The following is a 27,719-nucleotide window of genomic DNA, read 5'->3' on the forward strand; positions in this document are numbered from 1 at the left end:
TAGGTTAAGTAGTTCTCATTCACTCCTCCATTTTTTTTTTTACCATTCCCTTTGAAATATCAGGTCTTTTATTTTTTCAAATCATTTAAAAAACTATTTTGTTTAGTTCTTTGTACCTGCTAGGTAGTACTGCCACTTTTATCATGTTGGCATGATCCAATTTTGTTTCTTGTTAGAGAAAAGATGTCAGGGCTAGAGAGGTAGTGACTACAGTTGAATCTGTGAAAGTAGAAGAAAACTGAAGGACAGAGTACAGAGAAAGAAAAGCAGAGGGAAGAGTACTAAGTCTTGATGACCATTTTTAAAGGATAGGAAAAATTAAAGACAATAAAAAAGGTGGGTAAGGAGCCTCCTGAAAAACAGTGACCATTGGGATAATGTAGCTACTCTTTCCCTGAAATTTATCATCTTTGAGATGGTAAGCAAAGTTGGTGAGAGCACAACTAAATCTCTAGGAGTCAACAACATTTATTAAGAACTGATTAGGTGCCATAGACTCTGCTAAATGCTGAGGATACAGAGAGGCAAAAAAAAAAAGGTCCCTTAAGGAATTCACATTCTAATGGGGACAGAAAATACGCCAATAACTATGTACACACAAAGTTGGTTGGTTGTTTTCCTTTTTTCTCCAAGAGGACCAAAATGACATTACTATGATAAAATCAAATTTCACTGCGTCCAACTGTGGCTGATCAGACCAATACGAGCTTGGAATGCTCTACCACAGATCGGGCACAGATAGTCTATGTGAAAATTTGGGGTGGATACTCTAAATTTGTGCATCTTGCATTTTCTTTGAGTTGTTTCAATTCTGCTTTGCTCATAGAGAGCTCACAGAAAACTTCTCTGATGTGGGCCCACCATGTTGAGCTGTCCTGTGCCAGTGTCACCCACGTCACACAATTAATTCCAAAGTTCTTGAAAAAGACCTTGAGTCTCCTTGTATCCTTTCTTCTGACCACCATGTGATCACTTGCCTTGTATGAGTTCTCCATAAAATAGTCTTTTTGGCAAGCATATGTTTTGCATTAGAACGATGTGGCCAGATCATCAGAGTTGTACTCTCTGAAACATAGTTTGAATGCTTGGCAGTTTAGCTCGAGTAAGGACTTCACTGTCTGGTAACTTATCCTGCTAGGTGATGTTCATAATCTTCCTAAGACAATTCAAATGGAAGTGATTCAGTTTCCTAGCATGGTGCTGGTAGACTGTCCATGTTTCACAGGCATACAACAATGAGGTCAGCATAATGGTTCTGTAGATCTTCAGTTTGGTAGTCAGTCTACTACCTTTTCTCTCCCATACTTTCCTTTGGAGCCTCCCAAACACTGAGCTAGCTCTGGCAATGCATGTGTCAATCTCATTATCAATGTGTATATCCCTGGAAAGTACACTACCAAGGTAAGTAAACTTAGCCACAGCATTCAAAACTTCTCCATTTGCTGTATCTGATGGTTCCATATATGGATGGTGTGGTGGTGGCTGATGGAGTACCAGTGTTTTCTTGGTGTTATTTGTTAGGCCAAAATTAGCACAGGCAGCAGATAATCCATTCATACTTTGTTGAATCTCAGCTTCACACAGGCTGCATTGAGTGCACAATCATCTGCAAACAGAAAATCATGCACTAAACACTCCCTCTACTTTGGTCTTAGCTTGTAGCCTTTTCAAATTGAAGAATTTACTTACCATCAGGTGCAGTAGCTGACCTCAAGGCCATGTCAATGGAAGGCAAATCGGAGGGAAACAATAGAAAGTTTCATGTCATGTAAAAATCTTTCTTCCTTCTCGTGACCCCTGGAGAAGTCCTGTACCCTTAACAGTAACAATTCTTATCTCCTGGCACTTTAAAATTGAAAAGATACTTTTATCACAAGAAGTACAGGTAGGTCAGTGAAGAGTACTAGACCTGGAATCAGAGCTCCTAGGTTGGAATCTTGACTCTTCCACTTAATATCTGGGTCAGTCTGTATACATCATTTAACTTTTATGTGTTGTAATTTTCTGATCTGTAAAGTTGGATTAGAATCGATCTCTTTAGCTCTAGATTTGTGATGCTAATCTGAAATAGGTAGAAATGTCTGCGTTCTGTAGATGAGGAAACTGAAACTTAGAGAGGTAAAGCTTCAAGATATACTGGGCTGGAGAAAAGATTTGAAATCAGAAGGTAGCACAGCTAAGTGGAATGAATGACAGATTTAGCAGACCAGTTCAAATCCTGGCTTTGTCACTTTGTTGCTACTCAGTCATTTCAGTTGTGCCCAACTCTTCAGTCCCATTTAGGGTTTTCTTGGCAAAGATCCTGGGGTAATTTGCCTTTGCCTTTTCCAGCTCATTTTACAGATGTGGAAACTGAGGCAAACAGGGTTAAATGACTTGCCCAAGGTCACACAACTAGTAAGTGTCTGAGGCCAAATTTGAACTCAGATCTTCCTGACTCTAAGACAGACATTCTATCCTCTGCATCACCTAGCTACCCACTGCAAAGAGCAAGTCAAAACTTCTCTTACCTTAGTTTCCTCATCTTTAAAATGAGGTTAGACTAGATGACCTCTAAGAGTTCTTCCAGCTCTAAACCTAGATCCTTTTCCAAGGTGAGGGTTGGCCAAAAGCATTTGTTAAGGTACTGAGAGACAAGAGGAGGGATGGGCAAGACATTTAAAACCATTGCCACTATGATCACTACTTCTCTTCAGACTCTGGTGGAGGTGCCCTAAGACTAGTTGCAATCCTAAGGCTGCTTCCAGCCAGCCTGTCTGCATTATTCAAGGGAGCATACTCTTTTGAGACCCATTTCTACTGGTACTGCTGCCCCCACCTCTTCAGTAGCTACATCTACTAAAGGACTAGAAATGAATGTTCTAGACACCAAAATCCTTGGCACTGACAAATGGTTCACTGTCAGAAAAGCATGTGGTCTTATCAATTCAGACAACGCTAAAGATGATGTGTTTGCACATCAGTTAGTTTCACTGACCCTTTTATACTCGCCAAACTGGAATATTTGCCATTTAGGCAACTGAACCTTACCTACTGTCATGCTGCTGCACTCATAAACATCATCAGGATCTGGAAGCTGAACTTTCCTAAGCTCCCAGGAGAAGGAATTGTCTTGTCTTTCTATTTGTATTCCCAGCACTTCATTCCACTGTACTACTTCTGACTATATTTCCTGACTTCCCAACTACTGACTTTCATTCAAGTGTTTGTTGGAAAATGTTTAACAAGTGGCTCTCTGAAAAAAAAAATTGTATGCACAACAAGTTTTAAATTTAATAGATTATTTCTCTATTACTTGCTGAAGTCTAGACATTCATCAACAAGACAACACCAAAATCAAACCCCGATTTGTAGCATTTGCTAATTTCTGAGGTATAAATGTTAACTCTGAAAATACAACCATCAGCTCTTAGAAGCTAATTTGAGCTGACTCCAATACATACCCCTGCTTTTATTTCAAATCTTAGTTCTGTGTTTTCCCTCTGTTCAACAACTTTAGACACTCATTATCTGTCCTGTTCCCTGCTTCAAATATGGACTCACTAGCCCCTGCGTTCTGGTCCTCAGGTCACAAAGGCTGGAGATTAATTCCTAACCATTCACTACCCAACAGAGAAACTAGAAAGTAGGATCACCAAAGGAAGAAAGGGAAAAGATCTGAGATAAAGTTAGAATTGCTTACTTTGACATTATGGACATTCCTCTCCTATTAAACAAATTCCATGATTTCACAAGTTTTTCCCCTTGATCATAACAAAAATATTTATTCTTGAAAATCTAGTTTTTGTAAATGCACATATTTCATAGTACTCATTGTTTTTAACTTTTAGATTAAATAGTGTTATATTACTTAAACAGTGGAAAAGAGAAGCAACTTAATATCCCAGAACAAAAAATTGTTTCTTTATTCTTTAAAATAAATTTCTTTAAAAACTAAATGTTGGAACTTTCAATGAATTATAAATATAACAATTTAGTACTTTAGTGACTATGCTGATTAAAACTGATGTGTGTGTGTGTGTGTGTGTACACACACACACATATTTACGGACAAGGAAACTTTGTATTTCAGTTTTTTTGCTAGATAACTGCAGTCCCAATAAATGGCTGCATATTAACTGTGGTAGAAAAGGGTGTTTTAAAGATCATAAATAAGTTTAAGCAAACTAAAATATTTATCCATAGTTCCTAGAATCAGGTTGAAAAAGTATGAGGAATACATAGATGTTATAAATAATGGGAAGGAAAGATGTCTAATCTTATTATGAATAGAATTTAGAGATAAGGAAAAATGATTAGTTGAGTTACACAGAGAGCAATATAATTCATATACACAGGTATGCTATATGAGGATATGAAGCAGTCATTCCCTAATCTAAAAGGTTATGGTTAAAAAGAAATCTGAAGGCTGCTCAATCCAATTAATTAAATGGTCATCTTAAAGTCCACATTAAATAAATTGTCCAGGAGATTTCAAGCACTATAGAATTGAGTGAATCTTTATCTTAGATTGGATGAAGCTAAACCAGTCAACTTGATCTGACTGAACTTTCTTTCTCTCAGGTTCTTAGTAGTTGCCTCATTCTTTTATAGATGATTGACTACCTGGCCATTAAAAAGAAAGAACATTTTCTCTACTTGAGACAAGTTTTCCTGATAGCTTCTAAGACCCATTCCTAATTCTTAGGGTTAATCCATTTGCAAAACATTTTAGCGAAGAAGTAATCACCCTGTCCTAGTCACTACTACTAATTATAATTCCTTTATGATTTCTTTAAATTGCTAAGTGCTTCTCACAAATGGATATAGACGAGCACTTCTAGTAAGAAGGGACACGGGTTCTCTTTCAATTGGGTAACTTTAAGTTCTTTCATTTGGTGCTGAGAAACAAAGGAGACCCAGAAGACTGGTTTAAGAATCATTAGGTTTCCACTCTATATGCAATTGGGAAGAAGGACATCTCCCTCTTCTGTTCAATTCAAAAAACACTTGAAGTATACAGTGCCCATTTCGTATAGTACAGTGCTAGATGCTGGGAAGATAAAACATTTCTTGACTTTGTGGAGTTTATAGTTTAGCAACCTATAACTACAGCCCCTAATGTTTCAAATTAGAGCCCCTTAGGCTATCCTATAGGCTTCATTTCCAAATGAAATTTCCAACAAATTTCCAATACAGTCCTTAAGGGATACACTGAAAGTAAGCCAAGCTAATTTAAGAAGAGTGAAGCCACATATTCTCTTTGCAGTCTACCCCTCCAAAACAGGTAATAGAATGCTAAGTTTTCCTTAACCAGCTCCAAGGCCAGCCCTTTAGGAGGCAGTATGGCACTGTGGAGATAAAGGTAGATCTGTCATCAGGGATCAGCATTTGATTCTGGGTCTGCTACTGTGTGACTCTAGGCAAATCACTTAAAATCTCAAGGCTTCAGTTTCTTTATCTGTAAAATGAGGGAACTGGACTAGATTTTTTTTTTTAGATGCTTCTAGCTCTCTATGACTTTATGATCCCTTTGGATATGTAAGGAGAGCTGAAATAACTGCACCTTTGAAAGTATTAAAAGTTGTTTCTAGGAAGGAAGCTTCTGATAAGCAAAAATCTACTGAAAGGCTCTAACCTACCCCTCTTAGGTCACTTGGGACAGTCCAAAATCCTGGCGTTTATTGTTTATGATGGTATCTTTCAGAGAGCTGTCAGTGACATAGAGGAACTTAAGAGATAGCCTTGAAAAGCAAGGATCATTGCTTAACCAATCGACTGTCCTGAACTTACAGATACAGTTGTTCATTTACTTAAGAGGATCTAATGATTGAGAGTCTTGAGAATTGGCAACAGATGTATGGTAACCAAAATTCTGGAGTCAGTTCAATTCATTCATATCAGAGAGACACACACAGAAATACTGCAACATAACAGTACCTCGATGTAACTGAGTGTTGCAAATATAAAGAGAAATTTCCTTTGCTAGCCTGGCAAGTATATATTTGTACTATAAGCCCTTTGTTATTTTAAATGAAACATAAAATGGATTACCTAGAAGAGCAAACAGAATGATATAAAGAAAAGGAATTGATTTATGAAAAAAAGATTGGAAAATGTTTCTATTTGTGGGCTAAAAATAGTTAAAACTGACCATACACTAATACTAGAAACACTGAAATGAGAGAATTATTTTTGATGGTGTAAAGATAATTAACAATAAGGCTATAATTAAAAAAAGACAAATGCTGTTTACACTAAAACAAATCCACAAAAGTTCACAACATCATAATGAAAAATAATTGCCCAAAGAAATGTGGCAATGAACCTTTATAATAGTTTAAAAATTTAGGATCAATCAGTAGAATAGTGTCCCACTGGCAAGGAAATTCACAAACAAAATTAAATTCCGTTATTAATAACAAAAATAATATCTAGGATTTACACAGCACTTTAAGATTTGTGAAGCATGTTAACTGTAATTCTTTTCTCAATGTTTCTGTTTTTAGATTTAACCTTAATCATTAATCTTAATCATTTTTTAGTGCACAGAGATTTGTATTTTCTAATATTTTCTCATAGATCAATTCCTTATCCTTGTATCATTATAACTGCTTTTCTCTGTAGTCCCTTTTCTCATTTAAGGTAAGCAAGGGGCTCTCTTTATATTTCACTCTACAATATCTCACTCAGTGATCTTATCAGTTCCAATGGGTTCAATTATTATGTTCGTGAAGATGATTCCTAGATGTATTTATATAGCCATAATCCTTAACCTGAGCTATAGTCTCACATCACCAATGGCCTTTTGGACAACTTGAAATGGAGGTTCTATAGGCATCTCAGACTCAACATATACAGAAAAGAACCCATTATCTTCCCACATCCCCTGCTTTGAGTTTCACTTATTATTGTCAAGTGGACTGTCATCCTCCTAGGCATACAAGTTTGGTGCCATCTTCAAGTTTTCATTTTCACTCACCACACATATCCAATCTCTTATTAAATCTTTTCATTTCTACCTTCACAAAATCTCTAGCACACCTCCCCTTTTCTCTACTCATATAGCCACAACCCTAAATCAGGCCCTCACCACTTCTTGCCTAGACCACAGCTGTAACTTTCTTCCTAATCTTTCCACCTCAAGTCTCTCTCCCCACTCCACTTTAGCATGTACGAAGCTGCCAAGGTGATTCTTCTGAAGTATGGGTCTGATCATGTCACCATCCCCAAATATACACACCAAGTATACTGTAGTGGCTCCCTACTACTTCCAGTAACAAACATAAAATCCTCTGTTTAGAATTTAAAGCTTTTCATAACCTGGCCCGTTCCACTTTTCTTTTATATTTACTGTACTCTATTATCTACTACACTGTTCTACTTGTATTTCCTCCAACCTGGTACATCTCCAAACTTTGTGCTTTTGCAATGGTTGAGTCCCATTGCCTGCAATGTTCTGCTTCCACATCTCTGCCTCTGGCCTCAAGAATCAGCTCAAATTCTACCATCTGCCTATGCCTTTCCCAATCTACCCAGTGTCTTCCCTTCACATATGACATTTTACGTACTACGTATATATTTATTTTTTAACATGTTGCTTTCCCAATTAGGATGTATATTCCTTGAGGGCAGGAGTATGCTTTTAAGCCTTTCTTTTTATCCACAGTATCTTTCTTTGTATCACAGTGTCTCATATAGTAGCAAGTTCTTTAAACAACTATATATCAAAATAGAAAATCTAAATGTTTTAACCTAAAGCGTGCAAGCTTTGCTGGCACAGAGATCCCTCTGAAGTTTTTGTTCTTGTGTAAATTTCTCATTTAAAAAACAAACAAATATTATAGTCCTCTCTCCACTCTCCTGAATGATTCTTCTTTCTTGAAAATATAATGCAATTACAGTAGCACAGTGGCGAACATTCTGGCTTAGGAGTTAGGACATCTAGGTTCAAATTCCCTTCCTAATATTCAACTTTATCATATGGCCAAGAGTAATTCACTTAAAATTCACTAAATCTCGGTTTCCTTATTTGTAAAGTGAAAAGATTGGAACTGAAAACCTTTAAAGTCCCTTCTACCTCTGATCCCATCATTCTATGAATTTGCTTTAAGATAATAACATAAAGACTTGGTTAGTGCAGCACTTTGCTCTTTGAGGAGTGGCCAATGACTCTTCTTTGGGACTTTCTTTTTCCCCTGTTACATGAAAACATAATGTACTACATTCAGTTCAATATGTTTCAAGCAGTAAGTATTGTCATCTTGATTTACCTAATAACTGTTTTACTGGGTATGAGTTAAGACTAGTTGGTTTTATTTTAAACATTGCCTTAGAACTAAATATTCAACAATGATGGTGAAAGTACATCTAGGAATCTACTCAGAACTGGAGCAAGGAATATGGCCCAACATTTATAATCTCCATTTTCAAAAGCCATACTTAGCACAACCAGATTCTTCAAAAGGAATAGACTTTGAAATTGCTCCATCTGCTGGTCTAGTGAAAAATCAAACAACGGAAATGACCAGAAACTTTTAACTCTTACTTACTGGATTCAAAGTAAAAGGAAAAGAGATTTCTCCTATAGGTACATCAAAGATTTGAGAATTGTTACCCTTAGCATTAATTCTCTCACTTCTTTGCACTTGGTAAGCATTATTCACAAAGAGCAATGTGACAAAATAGATAAAGCCAGACTGAAAGAGGATTCTATTGACATACTAAAGCATCATAACTAGAAAACTTTATATAACTATGCATCACCAGCAAAAATGGGAAAGAAATGGTGCCTGATTATTATTATTAGTCTGTTTGGAGGAAAGAATGAGGGATTCTAGTAATACTTTTACATTTAAAAAAACCCAACGTTGATTATATATAATAAAACAGATTCTTTCCACATAATGAGGTACTTTTAACTTGTGATTAGAATCTATGGAAAATGAATTAATTCTTCTAAATCATGGAGATAGCTATTACTATTTGATTCTTGAAATAAAAAAAAACAACATACTAACTACCAGTAACATGAAAGTGGTGATAAAGCTAAAAAAGATATTCCATACTGTGGTGTGCTGTAAAGATCATTGTACTATGAGTCAGAAGACTTGTCTCAACCACTTACTAGCTGTGTGCTTTTGTACAAATTGCTCCAACTCTCCAATTCTTAGTTTTTTCAATGTGGGGTAGAAAGGGCAAAGGATTTGTAATTAGGGCTCCTGGGTTCAAATCCCAACCCTTACTAGCTGTGTGACTCTGGGTAAGTTACTTACCCTCTCTTGGTCTCAGTTTCTTCATCTATGAAATAAAGAAGTTGGATGATCTCAAGGAGAAGTGGTTTAGTATAGTGGAATGAAGGAAGTTAGATTTGAGGTAAAATTAGAATGGTGTATTTTGACATTAGGGCCATTCCTCTCCTATTTAAAACAAACATATTCAATAGTTCCACAAGTATTTCCCCTAGTATTTGTGAATGCGTATATTTCATAGTGCTTAACTTCTTTCAATCACCAGATTAAATGCTATACTATTTATTGGTCTTGGTCTTAGAATCTGAAAGTCTGGGTTTGAGTAAGGGCTCTGACATTCACTTCAACTCTGCCTCAGTTTTCTCTTCTGTAAAATGGGGATAGCAATTCTTGTATAACCTATTTCACTTCAACAAAGGTTGTAAGGACAGCTTTGTAAGCCTTCAAGTACTATGGAAGTGAATTACTATTATTATTTTCTTAAGTTCCTTCCAGATGTATATCTGATAAACTGTATGTAGCTCAAAGCATTTGAAAACTAACAAGTACCACATAAATGTAACATATTATTTTTAATATTCCATAGCAATAGTTTCCAACTTTTTGTGAGTACAAGGAGCAATATTTAATATACAAAAATTCAAAGGGCTTCCACATCTAATTAAGAAGATGCATAGCTACCATGAATTTAATAATGCTTTATAATTAACTTGCAGCTTACTAATTATAACAGAAGCTTATGCACATTTAAATAAAAGTAATACATGTATATGTAATAAGATGTTATTTATTTGGTCTACAGAAGACATGCTTGCACAATTATGGATCCAAATATGAATGTGTGGACACCCTGCAACTCCTCACTCAATGGTCTAGGACCTATTTACACAATGGGAACTATTGGTTCAGATAATCCTTCGTAAATTATTTTGGTTTCCAAAGAAGGAGGTGATATCTACTGTATAGACAGATCATCGCTGTTTTATCAGTTCTATTTTATAGTTTGTTTTTTAAACAACAAATCCACTGGGACTGTTCAGGAGCAGGGAAGGTGACATGATCAGATCTACTTTATTTATTTGGGGAATGGAGGTGGGGTAGGCCACAGCAGTTAAGTGACTTGCCCAGGGTTATGTAGCTAGTACATGTCTGAGGATGGATTTGAACCCAGGTCCTCCTAACTCCAGGGCCAGTGCTCTCTCTATCATACCACCTAGCTGCCTGCTATTTTATAGTTTTATAAGACTAAGAGGTCAATCTAAGAACATTTACAAGTATTTCTTGCTCAGTGAAACTTATGCATTTTTCCTTTTTCCCCCTCCTTAAAACAAGCTATCTCTCCTTGAATGGGAATGTCATAAAGACACAATTCAGAGCTGTATGGGTCACCAGAAATGCTGTAAGTTTAACCCTCTTGGTGATCGACCAGAAACAGAGAAGGGAAAGAACTTCTCTAAGATCTGCTATAGCAGTGGAATCAGACCCGGGTTAATTGGCCCTCAGCCTATTGCTCTTTTCAATAGGTGACAAAATAACAAGTGACTTCAAAGTTTTCCATTTTAGTTGGCAAAGCTTTCATACAATACTGTTCTTTACCAAGAAGATATAAAATAACCCTTTTGATATCATCAAAAATTTTTTTTCTAGAAATCTTACTATAATCTGTAGGAGTCACTACATAGGAAGAACTAGTTATTCACACTATTCACCTAAATGATAACCTTAACTACATACTGAGTGTGACTCAGTCAACTGAGACTCCTTTCAAAGGTTTCCCTTCTTCATAAAAAGGTAACCATCAGGGAAGCAGGGGCAAGTGTCTGACAACAACATGTACATTTCACTTTTTAGCTCCTTTTGTGTTAAGCTACAGTACAAGTAATTTATATTATTTTATGTTAATTGTACCATATACCTTGGCAAAATACATATACATGTACGTATACATATATATTTGCATATATATATGTATACACACATATGTAGTTTTCTATATGATTTGCCAGCAGTTTGTCTCAAATAAATTGTGAGCTCCTTGGGACCACATTTTATGCTCCTCTGGCTCCCTCCCCATGCCAGAGCAGCAGCACCTAGCAAAATGCTAGGTATTCAACAAATACCTGATTTCTACAAAAACGAACTAATTTATTTAAACTAAAAAGTCGATTTCACAAAACTGATCAGTGGGGGTAGGAGTAAGGTAGGGAATTATTTTCATTACAAGAGTGTTTTCTTTACCAAAGAACTGACCACAGAGTTCCTTTAAAGAGAAAGGTATCTAAATTACTTAATTTATATTTAAATAAACAGTAGTATATTAAACGTAAGAAGGAATAAATACATTTTTGTATGGAGAGTGAAGTATGCACATTAAATGGTTAGGATGGTATTATACCAGTTTTCTCTTTGACAACTGTGTTGTACAGTTACTGGGAATATATGCAAAGATATAGTGATCAATATTTCTCCACTGAGCTATTAACTATGACCTCTGGGTAGAACAGGGCAGAAGATCTACTTTGTTCTGAGTACCAACAATTCCCATAAGCAGTTTTATAACTAGATAGACAAAGATGCCTGGCATTACATTGGGCATCCCTGGAAGGGGCACATACAAGGAAGGACACAGTGGTTAACTTATAACAACCAATTTTCCAAAAATGGACAACACACTTTTAATTCAAAGAGAATGGCCATTTTAGACACTTTACTTGCATAATTCCAAACTGCTTTCCACAAATGGTACTATTTCATGGCTCTACTAACAATGTACTTAACCTGTCTATTATTCCACAACTCCTCCAATATCAGTTTTTGCTATTTTTGTCAATCTGCAGGGTATGATTCCTTGCCCTGAAGGTTACATTCTAATGGGGGAAATAACATATATACATTAATTGTACAGATTGGGAAAAATTCATTATAAGGGTTGTTGTGAGGATAAAAAGATTTAATGTATATAGAGCTGTATGTAAACTATATGATGTAAATACATGATATACTGAATATATACAATATTTTGAATATACATAATATATAACAGTTATACTATGATAACTGTGTTATTAATTCTATGACTTTTTATATTAATAATAAAATCGGTAGCTTTAAAAATACTTAAGAATTAATTCCCTAAATCATATTAATAAACATATTTGGGAATTACAAGTCTTTAAAAGGGAAATAATTTCTTTGTGTAAACAGAGAAAATGCAAACCAAAGAGATCTTAAGAAGAATAAAGCAGGGAAGGTGGAGAACATCTCAAGGAAAAAAGAGAAGCAGGGCAGTAGGGAGGCACTTTTTTTTAGGACGTTTACCATCTGTGCTTATCTGAAGATGCCAAAGAACTATATTGCCTCTAAGTCAGGATGGCTCATCTTGCGAGCCCTGGAAGATATCCCATTAGGTTTCCCCACTAAGAAGATAACAAAAAGCAGCAGATGGGTGGAGGATCTTGGGACTGTGAGGAGGCTTATTTAGAAATGGAAGGTCATGAGCTCTGGTGATGTTCAGTTAACCTTTCCTTCACTTCATTTTTCCTCTACTGAACTCTTCATTTTGACATGCTGTGTCACCTCCTCTCCCTCCACCTTCCCCTTATTGCTATTTTTCTCTTGGATTTTTCTTTCCAATTATTCATTGCTTTTAATCTTTTTATGTCTTTCTTATTTTTCCTAACTTACTTCTTTAAGAAATGTACTTAGGCTGTTTCCATAAAAATGGCTGAATGGTTGAAAACTGGGAAAAATCCATCCATTCAACCACCATCTTTTCTATCACAAATGCTAAATTACTGACTGTGCTTCTTACAGAGACAGAGCTAGCAATCAGTCTGCTTTTAAAATAAGCAGCACAGAGTAATGTCCAAACCTAGGAAATTTACTGCTGTATAAAAATCTTATTGCTTTGATGCTATTTTTGTATCTGGAAGAGTTCCACTTTTTTTTTTTATAAACACGTGAAACTGATACTTTTAGGCAACATGAAAAATTCTAAGAAGAAGTAAGAATTTTACCAATTTCAGACTAGGCATTTGAGACATAAATAATGCAATCTCCAGTTTCTGTTTATTCATAGCAACTATGACAACAGGATATATTTTTTAAAAACTTACTGGAATTCTAGAAAAACCGTATGTTTTAGGCATATTTTGACTTCTTTCAAAATTATTAATACTCTAAGCAGACATTTTGAAAGATTTGTTCAAACAAATTTGAGCAAACTCAGTGTTTTCATTTCCATTATTGTCTTAAAATAGACAACTTTTAGAAGTTCACTGAACAAATCAAATTATAATCATGCTTGCAATGATGACATGGATTTTCAAAAATACGCTTTTTGCTTTCAGTGCCAACATAATTAAGAGATTCTTCAAATTACTTTTTAAATGTCCTTTTCCCTCAGGATTTTCACTTATATCTAATTAGGCTACTTACCCCATGCCATGTAATTCCCTGTTGCCAAAACTGCTAAATGCTTCAATAAGTAGGAGGAGGGCATCAATGGAGCAAGACAGATGTAATGTCGTTGGTTAACAATAGAGGTGTGAAACGGCTGCCTTAATTATGAAGCTCATTAATTCACAGTGTTTAAAAAAAAAAACTTGGCAAAAATTCTTTTAAAATGTCTAATCTTTTCAAAATAGCATCAGATTGTTAAAAACTTTGTTTTTATGCCTTTAATATTATGACTCAATGAAACAACTATTTGATTAGTAATTGACATTTACAATTAAATGAATATATTTTTAAACTTTAAGATTAGTAACCATTTATAAGAAAATTTTACCTTAAGTTTTGCCTTTTGAGGTTAAAGTTTCATATTAAATTTTTTAAAATAATTTATTTACTTAATAAAAATAAATCTACTGGAATACTAAGATTTATGAGTGAATTTCTATCCCACTTAAGAAGATAAGCAAACTGGGTTATTTGTAACAGAACTCATTAAGAATTAATGTTAGGAAACAGCCCATTTTAGCAATGAAATCATGAGAACATACTTTCCACCTTTTATGTTTTGAAATAGATTCCTCTAATAATATTACATGTTTATAAATATGAGCACATGTTTCTACATGCTCACATTCTACGGGACTTTTGGCATGAAGATGTTGCATTAGACAGTGAAATTTTTTAAAAAGTTTAATTTTTCAAACAAATTCTGAAGGACAAAGTACTTTTAAAGCAGAAAGACAATAAAACACACAACAGCAATTGTCAATTATGTTGGATTTGAAGTTTTTGAAGCACTTCATATCAAACATCTTATTTGAATCTCATAATAATCCTATAAGAAAGGACTAAACCTATACTTCCATTTTACAAATGAAGAAACTAAGATTTAAAGAGGTCAAGCGATTTATGTGTGGTTACATAAGTAAGTTCCAGAGGCAGGATCCATACAGAAGTCTTCCTCACTCCAAGTTCAGTGTTCTATTCATCATGTTATATAGCCTCTTGTAATAAAAATGAGTCTCATCATGAAAATGTGTGTAGAACATGGCAACTGACAAACAGATCCCTGGTGTATAGGGCCCAATACTTTGTTGCGAGGAGAAGAGAAGCCCAAAAGGTTTTGTCAGAGAATATGGTTGACTTCTCACCAACTGATAAGGGCTTAATAAACAATTTGGCAATTACTTAGAAAAATCTATCTGTCTGTCTTTCTGCCTGTCTATCTGTCTGACAAAAAAAAGTTAAAAGCTCTCTCAATCTCTATTTTCTATCTGTCCTACCGCTGGAGAGAATGAGTCACCTACCATTATAACCTGCTGTGATATAATACTTCCTTTGATTTATTTATCCTACACTTACTTCAGAATCACAGAACAATTTTGGAGACAGAAGGTACCTCTGAAAAAAATCTAGTCTGAGCTTATACAGGATAGTATTTCAGAATTTGTTGTTCATCTCACTGTGCCATTCATGACTTTGTAAATTTAGTCATTTCCATTTTCTTGGCCTTTATCTTTCAAAACTCAAGTCCCCTCGCCCCTCTCTCTTGTGGTAGTTCTCCCCATCTCTTCAATATGCTGAACTGCTTTGACTTTTATAGGTTTATTATATCCTTCCTGAGCATGACAACAAGAATTAAAAACTGCATTTTGGATAGTCAGAATACTGCTGTCTAATGCTTTATTTTTTCTGTTCTTCATATTGATATTCAGCATTTTCTTGGCTTACTGGACCACAGAATACAATCTATAATAATTCTCAGTTTCTTTTTCCTAGGTGGTACCCACAGTGAGTACGAAAGGGATAAGAGTCCTGTGTTTTTAATCAGTTAGATGTCATATTTTTAAATGAATTCTTACTTTGTTGCTCATATTATGACTTATCTCTCACTTTTTTAGGTGCACTTGAGAACATTACTATGGTCTTACTGAAGTTTATTCCCATCACTCTTCTCTGCCCCTAAAGAATTTACTGTTGTCCTGAAATATGGAGAATACACCACATACTTCCTTCTACAGATCACTTACAAAAACATTAAATAGGATGGATGCTAGCTCTAATTATTAAGGAGCTTAATTTTTAAACCTCACTCACTTTCTATTGCTAAGTTTACTATGTGATAAAGCAGGCTCCTCTTTTCCCATCTCATTGTTCCTTTGCTTCTAAAAATTCTTAATCCTCCTTTACTATGTCTATGCCAGGAAGGAAAACTTATTTTCCTACTCTATAATGTCTCAAATCAACTTTCTTGAATACCACTAAGCATGCCATATTTGTCAGTTAGTATTTTTCTAGGGTGAAAATGTGTAAAAATGAATTGAAGGTGGCCATTGTTAAGGAAGTTGGTGACTAATGATTTATCTGCCAACTTAGAACCTAGAGCCATTCCTACAGTGTGTAGGAAGAAATTAAAATGGGATTCATTTCCTTGTGTGCCCTTGGAATGTGCATTCTGTAGTACAGAGGAAAAATAAGTGCAATGTTAATGGCAGGGGAAGATCTTTCCTGCCCATTAGTAGGCCTGTGTGACCTGCTTTGAGTTTGGGCCCAGGTGACTGCTGTGATGGAGCCTGAGTCACATAGAGCCTATGGTGAGAGGAGCTTGCTGAATGGGCTGGGCAGGAAGGGTGGATCTGAAGTGAGAACAAGGCAGCGCTGGGAGAGAGCAAGGCAAAGTAGCAAGCTTGAGTGAGAAAGGGAAGAATCTTGCTTAGGGGAGCTTGTCTGTGGAGAAGCCTAATGGAGGGAAGGTTTGAGGATGTTGGCCCTCCCTGGATTGGTGATGTGTTTAAACTTCTTTGTTACTTTGGTGGAATTGGCTTTCCGGTATCTGAAGAAATATTTTGGTTTTGTCTTTGAGGAAGAGAATTATTTATATTTTGCAAATTTACCCTGGAAATATGCATGCATATTCATAGTGGCTGCTATAGGTATCGCAGCAGCATTACAATAACGATTATGTTTCTATATATCTATATAAATAGATACATCTATATAGATATAGGCAATTTTCAATGCAACAAGTCATTCTTCAGGGTCTTATGTTAACCTCTCATTTTTTCTACTGAAAACTAAATAAAAACTATTATGCTTGAACTTAGTAAGAGATAAATAATTTGGCACAAAATAACAAAAGACATTAATGATGACAAACCATATCAACTGAATCAATTCTGGTGATCCACAGTGACAGATCAGAGGCTAGTACTACCCTCACAGTTTGGTATTAATATTATAGAGGTAGCTGCCTAACTGGTAGCTAGGTACATTTTAGGAATTCTCAGAGAAGTCATGGCAAAATGTCTTAAGAACCATTCTTCACATAGAATATTAATCATTTTTAGTAAACTTACTATAATACAGAACTAGCATTCCTTCCATTATAAGCTTGCTTTACCCTGCTTACCATGTCTAGCCATCAAAATTATCACTTTTTAAAAGAACAGTTAGTTGCCTTGTAAAAAAAAAACCAAAAAAAAAGTGCTAGGCAAAAAAAATTAAGAAAAGTAATGTTCTATTATTCATAAGCCTGCTTGGCAAATGGTATAAAGTTACTTTCCATCTTGGGACATTTCCAGTACCTTCCCCAAAGTTCTATTCTGTTGCCTCATTGTGTGTGAAGTGGACTCCAGGCCATGAAAGATTGTTCTAGTCAAAGTCAAACTCTGGCAGGCACCCTCGTGCTACAAAGTCCTTAGGGACAATGACTATCAGCCTCTTCTAAGTACAAAGAAGCTTTTTACTAGTAGTTCATGAATTTTTGGAAACAGAAACTCATAACAAAAGAAAAATACAAAACAGCCCTCAATCTTATGTAGTTCCATTTTATATGTGTTAATGATGTCTAAGAATTATAAATCTATCATCTAGAAATATTTACTTAACTGTCAGTACTCTGAATGTGACAGCCTTACCTATCCCAAAAACAAACAATACCTAAGACTAGGAAAATTATATTATATCATTATTGCTATTCTTGCTTTAAATGAAATAAAAGTTTCCACTAAATGGAAAGGTGACTCCTAAATTCTCTTTAGAGAGTCAAATAAAAGAATTGTCAGTTAGTTTCACTGTGTCTGAAAAGGCAAGAAGAAACATATTTTGTGCAACACTTGGTCATTTGCACTGCAGTGCTCATAATGACAAAGAAAAGGACCATCATGATGCTAACTGCTGCTTATGAGCCACTATCAAATGCAAGAGATGATAAAGTAGAGAAATTCTACAAAGAATTCAGTAAGATTCCCCCCAACATCTAGCATAATGCTTTGCACATAGAAGATACATAATATTTGTGTATTTTTCCAAGGAGGTTTTAACTGATAAAAATAAAATGCCATTAGCAGTAGGCCAAAGGAAACTAGAAAATAGACCAGCTAGCAACATCCTGATCTTTTTGACAAACAGAGAAATATAGCAGCTAAGGGTAACACAGGGTTAGAATAAATACTATGTATTAAATGTTATGAAAGAGGTTTTAAACTACTGAGCAATATTCACCTCATAAAATAGTAAAAAGTGATGTTGGGAAAAAATGAGTTTATAAAAAGCTTGAGTTTTATAGAAAGCTTAAGCTATATCATCCTGAGGGTATGAAATTTGTTATTTTTCTAATTTATTTAGTATTTTATTTTCCCCCAATTATATGTAAAAATAATTTTTAATATTTGTTTTCAAAATCTTGAGTTTCAAATTCTCTCCCTTCTTCTCCACCCCTCATCGAGAAGACAAACAATTTGATATAGATTATACATGTGTACTCATGCAAAATATATTACCACATTAGTCATGTTGTAAAAGAAAACACAGACCAAGAAAAAAAGGCCAAAGAAAAATAAAAGCAAATATACTTTGATTGTTATTGGTTCCACCAGTTCTTTCTCTGGGCATTTTTCATCTTAAATACTTCAGAGGTGTGTTGGATCACTGCTTTGCTGAGAATAGCTAAGTCATTCACAACTGATCAGAGGATAAAATGTGAAGGAAAACAACAAATAGGCAAAAAATGGAAACAAATCAATTTTTTTCTCCATCAATGACAGTGGGATAACCACATCTGGATTTTGAAAACAGTTTTCCAAGGTTTTACATAAGGAAGGAGAAATGGTATTAAAGAAAACAAAGTCAAGACAAGCAGCCAGAATGGAGCCAATCAATTTTGGATGAAATTTAGGGATCAGTTCTCAAGTTGAAAGGGGAAACATACCAGATACTTACAAGTAATCAAGGATGTTATTACTACGAAGAAAAGGGGCTAAAAAGATAACAACTACTGGCCCACAAGCCAAATGTCTTATCTGCAAGAATAAGGAACTGGATGATTCATCAATTCATTCTCAGTTGAGGATACTCTACCAATGCAGATAAGTATGTGTTCTCAATCTATAGTCTTAGAAAATTGTTTAGAGTACTGAGAGGCTAAATAACTTGCCCAAGGTCATACGTTAGTATATGTCAAAAGTAGAACTTGAACCCAGGTCTTCCTGGCTTCAAAACTAGATCTTAATCCAGTAAGCCTTGATGCTTCTCTTCTGTTCTACAAAATCCTTGAGAAAAATTTATACATCCTATCATAGGCATCCTTGATGTTAATATGAGAAGGAAACAAGCAACTTTTCCTAAGTGATTTTCTATAATAGAATATATTTATAAATAACCTACAGAAAGACTTAGCAAAGATGAGATCCCACTGGGCTTAATGTCTGATTCGATCTGGCAGTGGAAGATGCATCCTCCAAACAAGATGTTTGCAATGAACATGTCAAAGTCATAACAGATTTCTTGATAGAATTAGCAACAGAATTAACTTTGCTTGACAGTGCCCTGATGAGTAATATTAAGTGGGAAATGAAACATGGAGCTGTGTGTTCAACAAAAGTTTTTGCCACTATCATATAATCCAAATGGAATGGGAATTCTCCGTTGATGGAGGGGGTCCTTAAAATGCTTTCTGTAGATGGTATTGTGCTATATGTATTAAGATCTGAAATACTAAAAACCTCTTACATAACCTCATATAACCTCTTATGTGATCCATAATCACCTTTTAAGCTAATATTTTTGTAGAGCTTTACAGTTTGAAAAGTGCTTTCCATACATCTTCTCATTTGATCCTTACAACCGCCCTGGTGAGATGAGTGTCAGTAAATTTGGATGAAAAGACAGAGAATTTAAAGTGACTTACCAGGGTCACATAACTAGTACATGCCTGGAGTAGGATCTGAACTCAAGTCTTTCCAAATCCAGCACTCTACCCACAGTACTACATGGCTGCCTACTAATCTATCAAGAATTCAGCTAATTATCCATTTGTAAAAACTAAGTGGATGAAGAATTCCTCTTGACCAGATCACCATATACAGTTGAATGGATAGTACACAGAGTTATCAGTAAATTAATCAATTAAGTACCTGAAGATGGACGACAAAATAGGCTATAATTGAAAAGAAGGAAGAGAGTAGACTGCCTTATGTTAGGGAATGGAACTCATATGGCACTTTCAATCCAATCCAATCCAACGAATATTTATTAAGTGCCTATGTTTGCTAGGCACAGTGCTGAGGATACAATTAATAAAAAGTCAGTCCTTGCCCTCAACAAGCTTACAATATAAAGAAGGAGACGACACACAAATGATTCCAAACCTCTCTGAAATAGGAATCCATTTTTTAAGCAAAATTATTCTTTCAATAATGCTGCATGACCATAAATTATGGAATACCACAGTCTTTGATGAATCAGTCAAAACTTCAAGTTGCCCAAAAGTCCATGAAGAGACACATGGTAGTTGTAAATAGGCTGTAATATATTATTAAGGCTGAACGCATGCAAAAAAACCACTAAAGAGGTTTATTAATGGAAAATGAGATAAGCTGGTCATGTAGTATGCATGAAGGGTAAGAAATGTACTCCACTAGTACTCATGTAATGTAAAGAGATACAGAAGAAGGCTTTTAGCATGTATACTTTCTAGAGCATTTGTGGAAACCTGGACAAGAATCACAAAAAATAAGAAGGTATGGAAGGGTTAAAATCTCATTTTTGGAGGAAGTACCTATATCGATGAACTGGCAAGAGTCGTCTACTCCACCTTCTTCTCATCAAGCCATCTTACGGCCTGGACTAGAAATCATGCCCTGGATATTTTAGACCTTTCAGCTCTGGAACTCCTACCTTGAGGTCCTGATTTGAGGTGACTTATATGTGGGTTACTATGCCAAGTTGGATGTTCCATTTATGCTATTTCTCTGATTCTCTAAACTCCCCCTCCATAAGCCATATCGTTCACAACCCTCCCAAAGTTCTGGGACTATCATCAAATCAATACTGCCACTACTAATAGAAAGAATATATCTATCAATCTACTTCCCTGTGGTTCCACTCATCATCCTCACCCCTCCTTAAAAATGGATTATCATCACTTTTGTTTTTATACCTCCAGTGCTAGCACAATGCTTAGCACATAGAAGCTCCTAATTAATGAACTAATTTCTCTGACACTGAAGTGTAAGAAGTTGGGTGAATCATGCAATATTTTAATTACTTGGCTTGGCTTTCTTCTTTCAAAAGGAGTAAAATAATTCACATGGCGATATCTTAGGATTAGTTATTTTCAGCGGTAAGGTTTTAATTTCTTAGATGAAAAATGCTATATAAATTTCAGGTTGTTAGCTTTGATTATGAAGTTTCTTAAAGTGAAATATATTGGAAAATGTGCCTTATATGTGTATCTGCAAAGGGTATGCACTTGTTGGGTTACTCATAGAGGGTCTAAGTTTATTTTGATAAAAGTAGATCCTTAGATTGATGCAACTGTTTTTAAACAAAGCCTCTGAAATGTTGGAATGAAATGACATGCCATCATGACCAGGATGTACCCTCTTTTTTAATGGATACTTTTATATAGAGATGGTTGAAGGACAAAACATAAATAATGACTCCTTTGGTAGTTTACAAAATTCCTTGGAATTTTCTCTGGCATATAGTGTGCTCCAAAATCAGCAACTACAAATTCACTTTGTTGGTTACTTGTTTTCAATTTTAAATCCTATGCTAGGTTATTTCTACTTATCACAGTTCTGGACTGATTCCTATTGTTATCAGATAGCTTACCCTACATGAGAAGGTTATACTAATTTCATTATTATCCTACACAAAATATAATTAAGTAAAACAATAGTAAAAGGAACCTCCAGAATAGAAATTATATTTTATTTGATGTTGTTGATTATCCATAATACTAGTTTCATAATGCAGTAAACTGAGAGTAGATCAATGTGGTATGCAACAATTAATACATCAAACAAGCATTTATTGGTCATCAGGCACTGTGCGAGCCGTTGTGCTTATACAAAGAAAGATCAAAGTAAGTGCTATCAGACTGGCAAGACCTGAACAGGATCTCAGAGCATATACAGAAAGGCAGAGGCATGGGGAAGACAATAAATAGCATACTGAGAGATAATCCAGCCAGTGAGAAGACAGAACATAATAAATATTCTCTTCTTTTTTTGAAACTGCCTCAATCCCCCATTTTTAAAACATGGATAAAGGCAGGGAGAAGAAAAGTTGTTTATAGTGATCTAAAAATACAAAGAAAAATGTCATCTTTATTTAAAATGTTATTTTAGAAAATAGTATTTCTGCAAAATTACTTGGCACTAGCTAAAAAGTCAAACAATTTCAATGGTAAAAATTAATTTAGGATGTTTTCAGTAACGATGCAAAGTAATCTGCACAAGTAATAATGTAAAGTATCTTAGAATCAAAAGATTTTGGAATTGGAAAATGTTGCTCCATTGCACAGATAAAGAAACAGATTCAGGGGTATGGATGAATGACTCATGGCTGCAAAACTAGTTAATGCAGACTCTAAAACCTGTTCTCTAAATCCCAGTCTAGGGCTCTTCCTACTTCACCATAACACCAGATTAAAGAAGAGTCAAAACTCACTGTAGGTGATACATTAATGAGGAATTCAACTAGTTCTGGTTATAGTCTAAAGACTTAAAAATTTAGGATCTGAGTACAGTAAGCAATTTAATTTTTAAAAATTCAATTTGATAAATACTGACTGAATGTTTCTTATGTGGAAGGCATTAAGCTAGTCAAAGGTATGTACAACTAAGAATTACTACATTTAACACATATACTTTACATCACAACATATAATGATATCATGAAGGAAATTTGAAACTCACACTTAGAACTGAAAGCAAATCCTCCACACTGCATTCAGGTTTCAAACGATCCTTGAACATCTTGACAGTTGGGTGCTTCAAATAATAATAGGATGCAATTCGGCCGAATGTAAGTGGTTCAATGCTACGATTATCCTGTTTTAAGAGAAATGAAACATTCCATGCATAAAAAACAAATTTTAAAATGCAGCATAAAGAAAACACAGGTAATTTTTAATTTAAAATGAGTGTGTTCCAAAAGCTTACTTGTAAGTCAGGTATGTTACACTAAGAATATATTTTTTCTTTATACAAACAATGTTATTATAACTTGTGATTGGGTTCCAAGGTCAGCTCACCAACTCAATTTCACCAAAACACATATAGCTAAAGTACTATACATATAGAATAAAATTGTAAAAGATATGGCATGCATTTAAATAAAATAAGAAGACTTGAATATTTATATGTACAAAAACGATTAAAGTATCTAAAACATAATACCTAAACAACAGTGCTCTTGGGAGACTATCCTGATGATAAGTCTTAATATATGCTTAGGGGCAGAAGTTCACTTTCAATCATGTTTGCTGCCTAGCAGTCCCTTAAAGATGGCTGGATTTTAGAAAGGGAATAAAGAGGCCCTTTATCCAAAAGGAGAAGGCCACTTTAAAATTTAAATTGATTTGACTTGGAGTCATACCACTACAATTTTTCAAAAATTTTCAAATATCTTTTTTCCCTCCAATTACACATAAAAGTACTTTTTCTAACATTTCTTTAAAAAAATTTCTGAGTTCTAAATTCTCTCCCTGCCCTCCCTCTTGGGCAATGGTAAGCCATTTGATAAGGATTATGCATGTACAGTCATGTAAAACATATTTCCTGCAAAATATATTTCATGTTGTGAAACCCCTCCCCCCAAAAAAAACCCCCAATAAAATAAATAAAAGACAGTATGCTTCAGTCTGTATTCAGACTCCATCAGTCCTTTTTCTGGAGGTGGATAGCATTTTTCATCATAAATCCTTCAGAACTGTCTTGGATCACTGTATTGCTGAAAATAGCGAAGTCATTCACAGTTGATCACCATGCATTATTGTTGTTACTCTATACAATATTCTCCTGGTTCTGTTTACTTCACTTTACATCAATTAGTGTAAATCTTTCCAGGTTTTTCTCAAAGTATCATGCTTATCCTTTCTCATGGAATAATAGTATCCTATTCACAATTAACAACACAACTTGTTTAGCCATTCTTCAACTGATGGACATCACTTCAATTTCCAATTCTTTGCTACCACAAAAAGAGCTGTTATGAACATTTTTGTCAACACACACACACACACACACACCCCTCTTTTTCCCTTTTTTTAAAAATTGATCTCTCTGGGATACGGACCTGGTAGCAGTATTGCTGGGTCAAATGGTATGTACAGTTTTATAGCCCTTTGGGCATAGTTCTAAATTACTCTTCAGATTGGCTGGATCAGCTCACAACTCCACCAACATTATATTAGCATCCTAATTTTTCCACATTCCTTCAAATATCTGTCATTTTCCCTTTCTGTCATATTAGTCAACCAGATACATACCTCTCCAATTTCAATACAATAGGAATATTCCAGTTCAATGAGGGCCTTCTCCACAAGGTTTGAAAGGAATTTGTTCATGGACTCATGACTCACATCATCCAGGTTATAATAACTAGAGAAGAACAAAATTATTAGAATTAATAGCTGTAAAACATTTTGTATTATCTTAATTAAAATTAATCTTAATAATAATCTTAAATATAGCGTTATATAGTGTTATGTTATATAGCGTTTTTCTGAGAATTTAAAAGTGTGTTTTATTTCATAGAAATTTATAGAAACAATGTCAGAAATTATTATCCCCATTTTACAGATGAACAAACTTACAATGTAAAATAAGATCAACTCATTTGGTTGGTAAGTTGGTTAAAGTCACTGCTCTATGGGTAACTAAGTGGCTGACCTTGTTTTAAGGTTTACCGATCTGTGTATAAAATAGTAAGTCTATTGTGGTTTCTGCACTGACACTTCCCCCACCCCACTACTACTATTACCACCCCCCCCATTCCCTCAATTACTGACATAGATTTTACTACATGAAGCAGACAAAATTCTGAATACAAAAAAAAAAAAAAAGAAAAAGAAAGAAAACAAGTTAAGTGCCCACTGCATAAAGACACTGTGTTAGGCCTAAGGGATACAGAAAGTTTAGAGGAAACTCAATTCCTGCCCTGAAAGAACTTACCCAGACAGCTCTGTGGCACTTAATAAGTGGAAAATGCATTTGAGAACTACTAAATTAGGTGTATATGTTCATATTTAAAAGATATTATAATGTTATCAGTGGGAAGGTAATAATATATTTTTTAAAATTGTGTATCTAGACCTCTTACCAGAGTGAGCTATTATCATGTTACAAAACTACTATATTAATTGACAAGAGTGAACTTCTCATAGGTGAATTAATCACTGAGAATAAACTGCTCACTTTTTGAGGTAGATAAACCATTTAGGGCCCAAGGGAATCATTTGGTAAACTACTATTCCAATGGTATTAAGCAAATACATGTCATCCTGGGGCCTAGTAGGTGCTTCATCAAGCTAAAAAACATTCAACCTGATTCTGTAGGGCAGATACAAAACTCATAGGGCTTGCTGCATGTTAAAAAAAAATCATAAGGGCATGTATTGGACCTTTTTTCACCTCTCTAAACCCTCTAGAGAATATCATCACCCTTTGTAAATCCCTATGATTGGTAGGAATTTGTGTTTTGGCAAAAGTTCAAAAGCAGAGTGGCTATCTCCATACAGTTATAGCAATCCTCTAATTACTACTCTGTGCCATGTAAGGTGGAAATTTGACTCCACATCCCATCACCCCAAGAAAAAAGTAAATAGAGAGGAGATTTGGGATTAGAGTGGTGGAATTTAGCTGTTCTCAAAGCTGGGACACAGGCAGAGGACTTTAAACCTATTTTGGAATAAGGAAGTCATACTAATAGCTGGTTAAAAAAAAAAAAAAGGTGACTGTACTTTCAAATAAAGATGGTAGGCCTGCAAAGGAACTAGAGACTTCACAACATAAATATTCACAGGATTCAGAAATGCTGAGTAGTATTGTCATCAGTCATTTCTCCTTTTTTCTCTCAAAGAGAAGGAAAATAAGCTCACTAGTAAACAAACATCAAAAATAAACATACTTGGATTCAGATTACAGAAAGAGAAACTTAAATTAGAAATATATGAACTTGGCAAAAAATATCTCCAAATATGAGATTTTGCCATTAGTTAAGCCTGCTAAAAATCTCATCAGACATTCTAAATTGTGCACTTGCCAGGATTAGTCCTTTGACAGATATGCATTATAACGAAAGTAGCAGAGAGAAGAAGTAACTGAGATGGTTGTTACAGTGTTTAAGAGAAAGAGAAAATGTGCTGTAATTCAAATATTCATCTATGCAGACTACAATCATAAGTATTTAACCTCCTCTGCCAAAAGCAATAGCAAAGTAATACATATGATCTTATTTTAGTTCTAATTTTGATAAAATTTAAGTACATTTTTTCCTTGAACTTCTAGAATCACTTGAAAAATTAAGTCTTTTTTGAAAAATCCTTAGTCCTGTCCTAAAACAAACATTTATCATTGTAATGATGATCAACTAAACATCAAACTAGTTCTGCAGATAAAGAGTCCGATGGAAAAAGGTAAAATACTAAAATGAGTAAGCATGAGAAAATTAGCCCCTGTCCTGAAAAACAAGTGAAAGAAGTCTTTAGAGAGAATTTTTTCTGTTCTAGAAGTAAAAATAAAAACATAGGACATGTAAAGCCCCTTGAAGGACATAGTATCCCAAGTCACTCGGAGTTATTAAAAACATTTTTCTCTTTTATTTTTTAAAAAAATGAAATTCATCAGCCAAGCTTTTGGCAATGACAGCTCACCACATTTTTCTGGCTTTGCTGTTCCTATAAACTTTTCCAATGCTGTATTTATCAGCTGTCTGAACTAATACACATTTAAGAAATTACTTCTAAATTGAAAACATTGGTGAATATGCAATTGAATTTCTGCATATGCGGCATTATGATATTCTTGCTAGTAAAAGTTGTATAGTAAAGAAATTATTCTGCTGTAGTATTTAAACAAGCTAAAAGTGGGAAAACACTGTTTAGGAAAATACCCAATGCCAATTAAAGTATTAAAAAACACCCTCAAAAACATTTTTGAATTGATGTAATTAAAAATACAAAACAGTATGAGGACTTGCAACATATTGGGTTACTCAAATTGCTACTGATTTTGAAGATTTCAATACACATCTAGCCTAAAAAAACCCTAAAATGTCCTGACTATTCTTGCTTTTAATGCTGTCATTCTGAGGCAAAAGATTCCTAAAATCACCAGTGGCTCCAGTAGTAGGTTAAAATTGTCCATTAGTAACTCAGTTTTTGTATTTTAAAAAATTTGCACCTTCTAGATTTTGTCTTTCATGTGACATGCTTTAATGATATACATTTTACAGATATACATTTTACGTTGTTTATGTCTAGCCCATTAGAAAAATGATGAGAATGATTTTGTGGTTTTAAGTACTATCTTTAAAACAGGTAAAGTAGGTTATAGCACACATTTCTTACATTTTTAAAATAAGCTGCTGCCAAGAAAAAAAAAAAAAGGAAAATTAACTGAAAACTTATGTCCCAGAGGAGGTAACACATTATCGGAGAACTGTTCTGAGATGGTCAAAGACTGACTTGCTAGAAAACTGTTACCACATTTTCTCCAAGCAATATATCAGTATATTTTCTTACTG

General features: G+C 34.7%; 1 protein-coding gene across 4 annotated transcripts in view; it reads right to left on the bottom strand.

The window, feature by feature from the left end:
• Positions 1 to 27,719, bottom strand: part of ASCC3 (activating signal cointegrator 1 complex subunit 3) — a 400,644-nt gene that overhangs the window by 62,627 nt on the left and 310,298 nt on the right. For all 4 annotated transcript variants that reach the window (XM_072642929.1, XM_072642932.1, XM_072642930.1 and 1 more), the window contains 2 exons: positions 24,463 to 24,574; positions 22,889 to 23,023 (listed from right to left, as the gene is read on the bottom strand). In XM_072642929.1, the coding sequence (XP_072499030.1) occupies positions 22,889 to 23,023; positions 24,463 to 24,574 (247 nt within the window). The remainder of the gene's footprint in view (positions 1 to 22,888; positions 23,024 to 24,462; positions 24,575 to 27,719) is intronic.

This window comes from Notamacropus eugenii, chromosome 2 (genome assembly GCF_028372415.1).
Source record: "Notamacropus eugenii isolate mMacEug1 chromosome 2, mMacEug1.pri_v2, whole genome shotgun sequence".
Classification (NCBI taxonomy): domain Eukaryota; kingdom Metazoa; phylum Chordata; class Mammalia; order Diprotodontia; family Macropodidae; genus Notamacropus; species Notamacropus eugenii.